This window comes from Panthera tigris, chromosome B3, assembly GCF_018350195.1.
Source record: "Panthera tigris isolate Pti1 chromosome B3, P.tigris_Pti1_mat1.1, whole genome shotgun sequence".
NCBI lineage: Eukaryota > Metazoa > Chordata > Mammalia > Carnivora > Felidae > Panthera > Panthera tigris.
The window spans coordinates 130,745,411-130,758,661 of record NC_056665.1 but is presented as its reverse complement, the minus strand read 5'-3'; the positions used below and the strand labels follow the sequence as shown (position 1 = coordinate 130,758,661).

Sequence of the window (13,251 nt, the reverse complement as noted above, 5' to 3'; positions counted from 1 at the left end):
AAGTTTCAAAGAGTAAGCACTTTGAGGATAAAATGGTAAGTGGTTTGATGTGTGGGGATGAAGGAAGTTCAGCAAGCTTAACAGGAGGAAGGAAACGAGTCCAGGAAAGGATGCTGGTTCTCTCTTCTTCTGTGCTGTTCAACTTTCTGGCACTTTTAACTTGTAAGGCACTGGTGTAATTTTCTGCTAATTCACAAAGTTCCTACACAAAGCTTTCTTTATCCAGTTCCACATATTACAACCCAATCGGCCACATTTCAGGGGCTGCAATTGATAATTAGCCATTATCCTTCTACATGTCAACATTGAAGGGAGCTGGGTGCCAAAGATAAGGATAAGCTGAACTGACAGAGTGCTGACAAGCCTCAGAGGTGTGTGGAACGATAACAGCTTTGCCGATTGCCCTCTCCAGTGGTGAGGCATATACCAGGTTGCCGAAAGCAAACTTTAATATGGAAACTCCTTTTATTCCTCATAAAATGCACTAGATTAGAGGAGAGTGAAAATGGTTGTAAAAAGTGAAGTGCCTCCAGGCACTGCTCCTGTGTGAAAGCTCTCTCCCCATAGGTTTGTTATCTTTGACACATCCTGATGGTACCTGACTTGGAAATTAAAGTTGCTGGCAGGCAGGACAGTTTTACTTGAAGCTTTATGTGCCTTAATCAATGGATCATTGAGATATCAGATGACTGCTATCTAGATGGCATCTAATATACTTGTAGAGAGCTTAGGTGGGTCTTGATTTCAATAATTTAGGATTTTAGGTGGCTAAGTTATATATCTCATTTTAGAAGACAGTGCCGTGGTTAATTTTATGTGTCAACTTGACTGGTGCCCAGGCATTTGGTCAAATATTATTCTGGGTGTGTCCGTGAGGGTGTTTTTGAGTGAGATAAACATTTAAGTTGGTAGACCAAGTAAAGCAGATTGCCCTCCCCAGTGTGGGTGAGCCTCATCCAATCAGTTAAAGGCCTGAATAGACCAAAAAAACTGACCCTTCCACAAATAAGAGAGCAATCCTCCAGTCTAACTGCCTTTGAGATGGAACATTGGGTTTTTTTTTCCTGCCTTTGGACTTGAATTGAAACATCAGGCCTTCCTGGGTCTCAAGTCTGTGGGCATTCAGCTCAGAATTATATCATTGGCTCTTTTGGGTCTTAAGCTTGCTGTTCGCAGATCATGAGATTTTGTTGGCCTTCATAATAACATGAGCCAATTCCTTATCTGTCTATCTATCATCTATCTATCTATCTATCTATCTATCTATCTATCTATCATCTACCTACCGATCACCTACCTATCTATCTATCTTTCCTATTGCTTCTGTTTCTCTGGAGAACACTGGCTAATACAGATGATGTTAGTTTGCTAAGGCTGCCATAATAAACTACCACAGACTGGGTGGTTTAACCACAGAAATGTATTTTCTTACAATTTTGGAAGCTGAAAGTCTGAGATCAAGATGTTGACAGGGTGCCTGAGTGGCTCAGTCAGTTCAGTGTCTGACTTCGGCTCAGGTCATGATTTCATGGTCTGTGAGTTTGAGCCCCACGTCGGGTTCTGTGCTGACAGTTTAGAGCCTGGAGCCTGCTTCGGATTCTGTGTCTCCCTCACTCTCTGCCCTTCCCCCTGCTCATGCTCTGTCTCTCTCTTTCAAAAATAAATAAGCGTTAAAAAAATTAAAAAAAATTTTTTTGACAGAGTTGGTTTCTTCGGAAGGCTTGCTCCTTGGCTTGTATGAGGCCACCTACTCCCTCTGTACAGTTCTGTGCCCTTATTTCCTACTCTTACAAAGATACCAGTCATATTGGATTAGGGTCCACACTAAGTGACCTCATTTTAACTTAATCACTTCTTTAAAGACCCTGTCTCCAAATACAGTCACATTCTGAGGCACTGGGGTTTAGGGCTTCAACATATGAATTTGTGAGGAGAGGCACAATTCAGCCTATAACAAAGACACTTTGTATGGATTCATGAGCTTCAAAGTCAGGCCTTGATGCTTTAAAAGTAAGTACTGGAAATGGCTTACATAGAAAAAAAAGAGAGATTTTTAATCAGGGGGATTATGAGTCCAAACAACCTTTTCTTTAAAAGTCTGTGCTATTTTCCTTAATGGAAACAGTTGAAAGGATAAGGGTGGTTGAATGACTCTAGAGATACAGCAAGCGAGGAAAGGATATAAAAAAATTGCCTTTAGATTCCTAAATGGTAAGTAGAGAAATTGCAGCAGATTGCTCGAGGGCATCTCAGCTTAGAAGTAAAGGCTTTTAACTGTGTAGCTTCTCTGTGAACTTCCTGTCATAAGATCCTTCTTAAATGGGACACATACATTAACCTCTTGTATTAGTTAGGACTCCTCAACCCAAAGGTGACAGAAAGCAAACTCAGTCTGCTTATGGAAAAAAGGAAATTTATTGGCAGGAATCTGGGTATTTGGGGGAAGATGAGAACAATCAGGCCACAGGAAAGATAAGGAGACCATTAGCCTTAGAAATGACTACAAGCAAGTATTCAAATGACATTAAGGCTTTCTCTTTGTCTCTGAATTTTGCTTCTTTCTGTGATTGGCTTCATTAATGTCTGTCTCTTTCTCCCTTTGCTTCCTTTCTTTCTCCCTCTTTCTCCACCAGATTAGGGAATACCCACCAATAATTCCAAAGCTTTACATCTTTGGGCCTTACCTACCCAGAGAATCATGGATTCTCTTTGAGATCTAATTATACACTCCTGGGAAGGACTCTGGTTGGCTCTGATTGGCTCATACGGTGGCAAGTATCTGCCCCAGACCAATGAACTGTGACCAGTGGGCAGGGTTTTGTTTACAAAATGGCTGCTTTCACAGTGGGGGTGGATGGGAGGAGGTTACCAGATAAAGGAGAATGGGCAAACAATCCTAGTGTTATCCTCTACACCTTGTGTTCCTAGTTTTTATGCCTTTTAGAAAAATGACCTTTAGATTATTGATGGCTTCATATTGATGGGACTCTTAAAACTTTTGAATGAAAAATTCAAACCATAAACAATTCGATTTCTACAAATTAGGAAACATTCTGGCATAGCTGTGATGGATAGTCAAGACACCTGTAAAGTTTCAAATTTTGCTAAAACCAAACTAAAAAAACCCAAATCAGCAGCAGTAGAGTATCTATTCTTCAAGGAGCTTTCAAAAAAGAAAAATGGAATTAAATATTTGTGGAAACAACATCCGATGTCTGTTAGGGTGACATATGAATAGATGCCCATATGTTTTGTTACCTACTCCAGGACAGGTTTGAAAGTAAAAAGGAGGCACTATTAATAATTATTCGAGGAGACCATGAGAACATAGTCACTCTTGCTTACATTACCCATCTATCTCTTCTTCCAAGTTGTCTACTTTTCCCATTAGAGCCCTTAACATATTAATCATAGTGATTTTAAATCCCCTGTGTAATTCCAATATCGATGTCATATCTGAGTCTGGCTCTGATGCTTGCTTTGTCTCTTCGGACTGTTTTCTGTTTCCTTTTATAGCATGCCACGTAATTTTTGGCTGAAAGCCCAAGGTGTTGGTTAACAGAATCAGAAGTAAATGGGCCTTTAGTGATATTTTATGCCAATTTGAGAAGGCATTGAGTTGTGTTTAATGTTTGCTGTAGATCCAGGCGTCAGAAACCTTAAAGTCCTCTAGTGACCTTGTTTTTATCTCCCTCATTGGCTTTGGGCTTCTCTAAGTACTTCAGAGAGAGTCTATGTCTTACAACTCTTTCGGTTGCAATCCACTCTTTATACTGATCCCTTCTGGTCTGGTGGTCAGGTATGTGGGAGGTGAAGCATTTTGTAATCTTTTGGTTAAATCTCAGTTTTTTTAGCAGGCTTGTGTCACAGGGCTGTGACCTTCATGAGTGTTTCCCAACCACTCATGACCTCCTCCCCATTCCTGACTAGCTGAAATAGGATGACTGGAGAGAGAAAATGTCTTACCCCCAAGTGGGATACACCTCTGGTAGTCTTTTCTCCTGGCTTTTTCTGTGAAGAGTATTGACAATGGCTATCTTCCCCCTTTTCCTGTCAGAGCCATGAGGGGGTCTTTTTTAGATCTTCACCATGAGAATCTAATGGGGCTCCAAGAGTAAAAACCCAACAATGTGTCGGGGCACCCCGAAGGCTGTGGTCCCTAAGAGTTCCTCACTCTGATGCTAGTGCATCTAGCCTCCAGCAATTTGTCAAAATTACCATTTAAGTGTTTTTATCAGTTTATGGCTCCAGTGGCTTCTGTTGCACGTAAACAGATCCCTGCAGTGGCTCTCTGGATCCACCCATCTCTTTAGATTTTAGGTCGCAGTTTGCCCTGAAACCTCAGTTCTCTGATGGGACCATGACAAGTCATTGATTTTCAGGCTTTTCAGCTCTTTATGGTTGTAAAGAGAAGAAGGACAGTTTCCAAGCTCTTTACATGTTAGAGCTAAAACCAGAAGTCCTTGAACCTAGAAGTCTTTATATTCTCATGATAAACTATGTATCTAGTGAGGACAAAGTAAAGACATTTTTTGACATGTGAGGATTCAGGGGTTTTACTACCCAGAGAGATAATATGAAAAACATATATATTCTGGAAAAGTTACAAAGGAATTCAGACTTCTGTTTCTCAGAAAATGGAGTAGACACGCTTTCTACTTTCCCTACTAAGTACAACTAAAAATCTTAGACATTAAATATAAAACAAACATAAGAAGACATTGAAAGCTGAAGAAAAGAAAGTAGGCCAGACTCTTTTTTTTTTTTTTTGGCCTTATATATCCCAGGAATTGAAGAAATTGGCAGCCCAGCAACACAGATGGGAGAAGACAAAAATAAAAGTCATGACCAAAGCCTTCTCTGTCTAGCAGAAGGTCCAGGATGAGGGCAGTCCAGTAAGACAGAAAACTTTTAGACAATAAATAAAGCATGAATGTCTTAGATTTATTTTACATTGATGCACATGTTATAAACCTTGACATTGGCCATATAAAGTTAATGACATGTTGGACTGAGGGGGAAAGGAGACAAAGATTGGGAGGGTGTGAGGAGACACTAAGGCAAATATGGGGGTCCTGTTCCATCACCATCACATATTGTCTAAAGTTAATGGGCCAAGATATTGTGTAAAGCCAATGGTTCAAAGACTCAAAATGTGTAAGTAAGATTTGTGAATATAAATTAGAGAATAAAAAATATGGCAGAAATACAGAAGACACAGTATTGGAGGCAGCGTGAATGAACTCAATCTCTCATTTTCATTGCAGAGAGTCAATATATCATGCTTAAAGTTAGCAAATTAAGAAATACAGTGTATGCACCCACTTAGTATTGTAGAAGTAAGCCCATAAAAATTACACAGGGGCACCTGGGTGGCTCAGTTGGTTAAGTGTCTGACTCTTGATTTCAGTTCAGGTCATGAACTTGTGCGTAGTTTTGGTATGGAGCCCTGTGTCAGGCTCTGCACTGACAGCATGGAGGCTGCTTTGGATTCTCTCTCTCTCTCTCTCTCTCTCTCTCTCTCTCTCTCTCTCTCTCTTTCTCTCTCTCTCACTCTCTCTCTTCCCCTTCCCCATTTGTGCATGCTCTCTCTCTCCCTCTCTTTCTCTTTTTTTTCTCTCTTTTTCTCAAATAAAAAAACTTAAAAAAAAAAAGAATTATACAAAAGAAGGAGTTATTACCTCTGAGGAATGGAACTCTTGGTTGAAGAGGGGGAAAGAAAACTTAGTTTTTTTTTTTTAAGTTCATTTATTTATTTTTACATAGAGAGAGAGCACATTTGAGCAGGAGAGAGACAGAGAGAGAAGCAGAGAGAAAAGAAGACAGAGAGAATCCCAAGAAGGCTCCACACCATCAGCATGGATCCTGATGTGGGGCTTGAACCCATGAACCATGAGATCATGACCTGAGCTGAAACCAAGAGTCAGACACTCAACCAACTGAGCCATCCAGGCACCTCAGGAAAACTTAGTTTTTAGCTTTTGAGCAGGTCTAGTAATATTTGAATTTGTATTACTATATGGATATATTTCTTTTATATTTATATTTGCTAGTAAGTTATTAAAAACAGAAATGAAAATTTTTACATAAAGACTTCCAAGGTCCTGGAGACATTTATGAATTAAGGCCTAAGTCAAAGTACTTGACAAGCAGGTTTTTGGAGGCAAGTTTATTATAAGTTTGCAGATGCTTTAGTCCTAAAAAAGTGAGAGTAGGGTGTATATTCTGGTTTCAGAGATAACCCGAGGATTTGAAACTCCTCCCATATTCCTCACCATATATATCAATATATGTAATAGCTAATCAGAGCTTCATATCAGGCTCCCAAGAAATCAGTCTTTTGAAGGCTCATGATTTAAGCCAGAAAACGGATCTGCTGCTAGGAATTGAGATAAGTGTCAGGAAGGTTTGTTGGACTCTAAACCCAGAGAAGGCAAAGGCATGTCTTGTCTAACTGTGGTCAGCTGCAGGGCGCTTAGGTATTTCATGGTCACTCCTAGTAATGATTAGACAAAGAGACACACAAAGAGAGTGTGGAAGTGACATGAATGGGAGGGTAGAAGTTTAGTTTCACCATCTAGTCCTGTGAGAGACCCAGGACACTGACTCTACACTACTTTTGGAGAGAAGACAACTGATGTGTGACATGCATTAAAGTGCTCCCAGCAAAGCTCCATGAACCTGTGTATGGGGCAGGTGCTTGCAGCACAGGGGTGCAGTGGAGGGGTGGAGGTAATGAGGATCCCATCGCAGAACGTTTTTTGAAAAATGAAAGTTTTCCCACTTGGTTGAGCCTTACTGATCTTAAAGACCACTTGAAATTTGCATTAGCAGATGTTTGGAAGTTTTCTGGTGTGTCTGGAACCATGACGAACAAGGAGACATGTACTAACTAACACACATATACATGCACAAATGCAATGTGCACAGAGCCTCATCTTGGGCAATATTGGGGTTCCTGAAGAGACTGTATGTTGACTTTGTCCTTCAAATTCTACAACTCAGAGTCACAAAGAGATCAGAGTCTGTCAGTTGCAGCACTGGACATTGAGAAGTGAACTTGAGGCCCAAATGGGCTTTCCCTCCATTCTCTGTCTGGTCTCTTCTCTACCTCCCGTTGAACCTGCAACCCAGACACAAGGATACTTTCTCTCACTGGCTGACTGCATGGAGGAGGGGGGCTAGTTTACAGTTAATGTGAAAACAAGCCAGAGAGTTGGAGAGATGGAGAAAGATGGATGGAGCCTTGGGACTTGGCTAGTAGGCCTACGTGCTCTGTCCCAACCAGCCTAACCAGATAAATGACCCCTCCTTATGAGGAAGAGGAGTAAGGGGGTGGGGAGAAGGGCAATGACTTTCCCCCCTGTTCTTCCAAAAGGGAAGACTTTTTCTGTTTTAAGAGCCTATAGGCAGGCGTAGGGGAGGAAAATTTTTCCTAAACCCTATTAGGGTCCCTGCCTGCATCTGAAAATAAAACTGACAAAGACAGATCAACAGGAGAAAAACATTCAAATGTTAATGTATATTTAAACATCCATGGGAGCCCTCACAAGAAAATGAAGATCTGGAGAAGTGACCAGAGCAGGAAGCTTTAATATCTGTTAGACAAAAAACACATATTTGTGCAGAATTGACAAGACAAAGGGATTGGGCTGGGGGTAGTAAATGGTGAAGAAGTAACCAAGAAGGTAAGGGTTAATTTAACCAAGTTTGTACAGATTTCTTGGCCCCAAATTCCCATCTCTGGTGATAAGAATGTCTTCCCTTCTCCTTGTACAGGCCACATACATTTCCCAGAGGAATTTTATGACTTATTTCAGGGAAGAAGGGCAGCAGATGGTGGGAGAGGTCAGAGCGAAATTCTTGCTTCTGACATTTAAAAAAAAGATGCCTTCAGCTTAAGATATTTAATATGCCAAGGTGCTACACATTTTGAAGTAGCAGGTCCTGAACCCGAGCGCAGGAACTTAAGGAGAGAGACTGGGTCTCAGAGCCAGCAGATGGCTGTATGATGTGCTTCAAGCCTACCTATGTCTTGTACATAGCCAATATGTTTGAATCAGCTCTGTTGACTGGTAAAGGATATTCACGTCTTTCCCCACAAAGGCAATTTCTTTTTTTAAGTTTATTTTATTTATTTTGAGAGAGAAAGGGAGAGTGAGCATGCACATGGGCACAAGGGGAAGAGGGATGGGGAGAGAGAGAATCTCAAGCAAGCTGTGTGCTCTCAGCACTGAGCTCAACATGGGGCTCTATCTCACGAACTGTGAGATCATGACATGAGCCAAAATCAAGAGTTGGACGCTTAACCAACTGAGCCACCCAGGAGCCCCCAAAGGCAATTCTTAATAAGAGAAAGCTGAATATTTTATTTTATTTTAATTTTTTAAAAGTTTATTTATTTGTTTAGATCAAACAAGCACGAGTAGGGGAGGGGTAGAGAGAGAGGGAGACAGAGGATCCCAAGCAGGTTTTACACTGCCACCACGGAGCCTGATATGGGGCTTGATCCCTTGAACTTTGAAATCATGACCTGAGCCATAATCAAGAGTTAGACGTTTAACCAACTGAGTCACCCAGGTGCCCCAAGAGCTGAATATTTTAAAAATGATAAAGGCTAAGCCAGGATCAGACTTTGGAATGTTTTGCTTTTTCACTCCCAGCTCAAATCAATGAAACCCTAGACAGTTAAAAAACAAGGGTGCCCTCCCATCTTTTTATTAAAAAAATTTTTTTTTAACGTTTATTCATTCTTGAGAGACAGACAAAGCATGAGTTGGGGAGGGGCAGAGAGAAAGAGGGAGACACAGAATCTGAAACAGGCTCCAGGCTCTGATCCGTCAGCACAGAGCCCAGTGCAGGGCTCGAACTCACGAACCGTGAGATCATGGCCTGAGCCCAAGTCTGATGCTTAACCGACTGAGCCACCCAGGCACCCCAGCATTTTTTTATTTTTGAGTTGTTGCCCACCACCACCAAGAAATAGATAGAGCACCTTTATTTTTACATTTTAATCTAGTAAAGAAAATGTAATCAGATAGTAATTGTTTGCTTTATACTACTAGATTTAGAAGGTCAACTCCCCCAAAATGTAGTGTAAAACCATTAATTAAATGTAAAAAAAAGAGATTTCTGTTGGCTTATGTTATCCTATTCAAGCCTTTTCTACCCCTTTAAATATTAATGACTTTTGATAATGATGGGATGGTTATAAAATAATATGTGTTAGCATTTAGGACAGAAAAAATTATTATTGAGAATAGCAATGGTAAAGAAATTAATCTTAAATATCAACCCTAGTTAGCTGTTAGCAGTTTACTCAAATGGTGCCTTGAGAAGGATTCTGAAGCTGCATATGGGATTGATAAATTGTGCCTGCCAAAGCCAGGAAGGGGCGGTATTAATACTATGTTATTATTGTCATCTCTGTTTTGGGAGAACCCCATGAAACAATTGTATCAGCCATTTCCTGACATTGAATTCCATATCAGTTTCCTCATTTGTAAAATGACAATTAGATTGGATAAGTGGTTTTCAAACTGTGGGATAAAAGTTTCACTGCGATGGGGGTGCATTGTGGAAGCCAAGGGAATTATTACTGGCCTCCTATCCCTCTTTTAGCCAGAGCTCATCCATTTTTTATATTTTCATGTTTTACGTATTGGCTTCCATATCAACATTTGCTTGAACAAGTGTTCTTCATGTAAAGAGGTTAGAAAACTAGTGGATCGCTAATATTTCATCATTTTTTTCTATGATTTATTTTCTCCATGTCCTTCCCCACCCCCCACCCCCAACCCCAGTAGAACTGGGTAAGCCAGAAAAAAAAAAAACTTCTCAGAAATATAGCATATAAGTTGGGTCTTGAAGGATGAGTAGGAGTTCACCATGAAGGGTGCATTGATGTGAATGTGTGGTTATTCCAGGATAATAATATTTCTTTTTTAATTTTAATTCTATTTTATTATATTTGCTTTTTGAGAGATAGAGAGAAAGGGTGAGACAGAAAGAGAGAAAGGGAGAGAGGGAGGGAGAGAGAGAGAGAGAGAGAGGCAGAGGACAGAAAGAGAATCTTAAGCAGGCTCCATGCTTGGCATGGAGCCTGATGTGGGGCTCAATCCCACGACCCTGGGATCGTGACCCGAGCCAAAATCAAGAGTCAGATGCTTAACCGACTAAGTCAGGTGCCCCAGGATAGTAATATTTCTAAATGATCCATAAATCAAGGACCAAAGAGCAAAGATTAAAATTCAGAGAGAGCTGTGAGTAGCTGCCAGGGTGGCCCTCAATGGATGGCCACAGTATGGGGCATTTGGGAAAGCCTAGAGTCATTATCAGACAATGACTCAGGCTGTTCTAAGACCAGATGTATAAAAAACACAAATTTATTAAAGTACAGAGGAGATGATTAATTGTCAAGTCCTGGATTATTCAAAACTCCTTCCCCAAATTCATGAGCCAAACTGGTAATCAGAAGACTATTCGGTGAGCCTGAGATAGCTGCTTTTGACGGAAAATTCATCCTGGCCACCGGAAGGTCTGCTGAGCCTCCCTGGATTACACGACAGTCCACCTCTCTCACCTGCCCTTTCGGTGCTGGTTAAACCCTCACCGATTATTGCCCTGGACACTCCTGACACATGGAGACTATCCAGTTAGCATCACGATTGCTTTTGAAGGTTTCTGAGCCCCTATAGTGAGATGGCCAGTTTGGTGGGACTGCTGACAACAGGTCCTGACTTTCCCACCCCTCGCTCCAACAAGGGGGGCTTGATCTCTTCATTCAGGAAGCACCTTATTGCTTCTCTGTATATGGCTCTCAGTCTTTCATGTTGCCCTCTTCCCCCCCTTTTGTGAAATATCAAAAGTTGGCTCTGATCAGCTGACATGTTCACTTTCCTCTTTTAGGAGCCTGCGTGCCTCAGTCCCACCTTCTGTGCTGGCAGAACAGAGATTGCATCTGACAGTGGCTGGAGGGTATCGCTGCCCTGCTTGTTCTTGGAATGGCTGAACACTCTTCTCTCTCTCTGGAATAGAACAACGGCTCTAATTCGAGTGGTTAAGCCCATTTAAAGTCAGAGATGCAAACTCTCGCCTTATAAATTTTGATGGGGCCCCCTTTTCAGGGAGCTGTGTGCACCATATGTTCCAAGGTATAATTACACAATTGTGGAGTTTGGGGTGAAAGCAATAACTATAATTTGAAGGGGAATAAGGCAGAGTTTCAGTTTTGGCAAAGGGGCTTCCCTGATTGAAGATGGCAAATGTGGCTGGGCGCGTCTAAGGGGGCTGCTTCCACCAGGAATCATGCTCAACCCCCAATTACCGCGGGATGTGAGTGCAGACATCCGCTGAATCTTGATTTAATTTATTACTCTTGCTATTCCAGGGACTGTGCTGATGCCGTGGATACACAGACACACATTGGCTCCTTTTCTGTTTCCCAGCCTCTAACACTTTGCCAGGCTGCCCCTGGCCAGTCTGGGGTTGAAGTTAAGGCCAACAGGTTGCTAAAGGGTGGGAAAATTCTTACTGACTGTAGTGGGCACATTAATGGCGCCCCAAAGACATCCCCGTACGAATCCCTGGAGCCTGTGAATATGTTATAGCTGGAATTGAGGTTGTTAATCATCTGAGCTTGAAATGGGGGAGATTATTCTGAATTATTTAGGTGGGCTCAATGTAACCACAAGGGTCTTTCTAAGAAGAAAAGAAAGGCAGAAGAGAGACTCCAAGTGATATGACGTGAGGAAAACTGGCCATTGTTGCCTTGGAGGGTAGAAGGGAGTCATGAGCCTGGGAATGTGGGTGGTCTCTAGAAGCTGGAATAGAGCAAAAAACTCTAGACTCTTTCCTAGAGCTTCTAGAAAGGAACATAGGCCTGCTGGCGCCCTGGCTTTAGCCCATTGAGACCAATTTGAGACTTCTGAATTTATAAACTGTGAAACAATAAATCTGTGTTGTTAGAAGTCACCAAGTTTGTGATGATTTTCCTTAACAGCAATAGGGAACTAATACACTGATGCACTTAACTAATTCTGTGTGAGTTGGCCTCTGCCTTCCTTGGGCTTGGCAGTCAACAGCTGATTCTTCTTATGGGGTTGCTTTCCTGTACTTTCTTCCCCCAGAGAATTCCTCCTCCTTTCCACAGACCCCCCACCCTACCCCTCAACGCATACCTTGACTAGCGGTTCCTTACCAGTTTTTCCCTTGATATGGTGAATGCTTGTTCTAGTTGGTTATTCAGGGCTCCTTCCTCGGATCTTAGCATTTCAAATGTCGTTTCATGAGGTCTTCATTATTAGTCACCCTTTTGAGCCCTCTTGCTAGTTCTTTTTTTTTTTTTTTAACGTTTATTCATTTTTGAGAGACAGAGTGTGAGCGGGGGAGGAGCAGAGAGCGAGGGAAACATAGAATTCGAAGGAGGCTCCAGGCCCTGAGCTGTCAGCACAGGGCCTGATGCGGAGCTCACGCTCATGAATTGCTAGATCATGACCCGAGCCGAAATCAGATGCTTAGCCAACTGAGCCACCCAGGCACCCCAAGCTAGTTCTTTTTCATGTGGCTGGGATATGGTGAACAGGAAACACTCATGACTCCTCAGTACCACCTTACATGCAGGTACTAATATGCTCTTGTCACAGTTAGGGAAAAGGAAGCCCGAAGAGTTTATTCATTTATTTTTTTTCAAAGCCACGCAGCCAGTAAGTGATAGAGCCAGACCAGCATGCTGAGAAATCACACGCAAGCTGCTCCCTTCCTAAGGATGCCCCATCCTTCCCCGACACGTCCCAGCCCTCTCTGTTCCTCACGACCTCATTCAAGTACCTCCTCCTTAGAAATTTCCCTGATGGCTGCAACCTTTGCTACGTTTCGTCTTCTGCCTCTCTTCCGAACTTCAATCACTGAGTGTGGCATGGACAGCTTGCCAATCGCTTTATGTGTATTAGTTTGACCTCCCGAGTCAGAATGAAAATGCCCATAAAAATGCAAACACCTCCCCAAGAACAAGTGACAGCTTGCAGCTCCGGTGCTTCCCAAATCCAAGCAGGACCAAAGAGGCACTTCTTGCTGCCGGAAGCCTGGGACCCAACGAGACGTGGCTCCGATGGGACCGCACACACCCGGTTGCATTGCCAGCGAGAGCACTTCTCTGGGCCTCTAAAACGTTTGTCTTCCGGTTAGTGTGACTTTATAATTTTCCCCAAGAAAAGCTGGTAGTTTTCTTGGAAGAGAGAAACGGTTTGCCTC

The 13,251-nt window shown here is 42.2% G+C and overlaps 1 protein-coding gene across 2 annotated transcripts in view; it reads left to right on the top strand.

The window, feature by feature from the left end:
• GALC (galactosylceramidase) overlaps positions 1-11,936 on the top strand; it is a 150,209-nt gene extending 138,273 nt beyond the window's left edge. Inside the window, exons 17-18 of one of the 2 annotated variants that reach the window (XR_006219028.1) lie at positions 10,909-11,153; positions 11,390-11,936. Coding sequence is in view for 1 of the 2 variants with exons in the window: in XM_042990279.1 (XP_042846213.1) it covers positions 10,909-11,073 (165 nt within the window). In the remaining variant the exon portion in view is untranslated. Of the gene's footprint in view, positions 1-10,908 lie in introns of both variants that reach the window. The other variant, XM_042990279.1, reaches the window with a different exon arrangement.
• Positions 11,937-13,251: the final 1,315 nt, after the last annotated feature.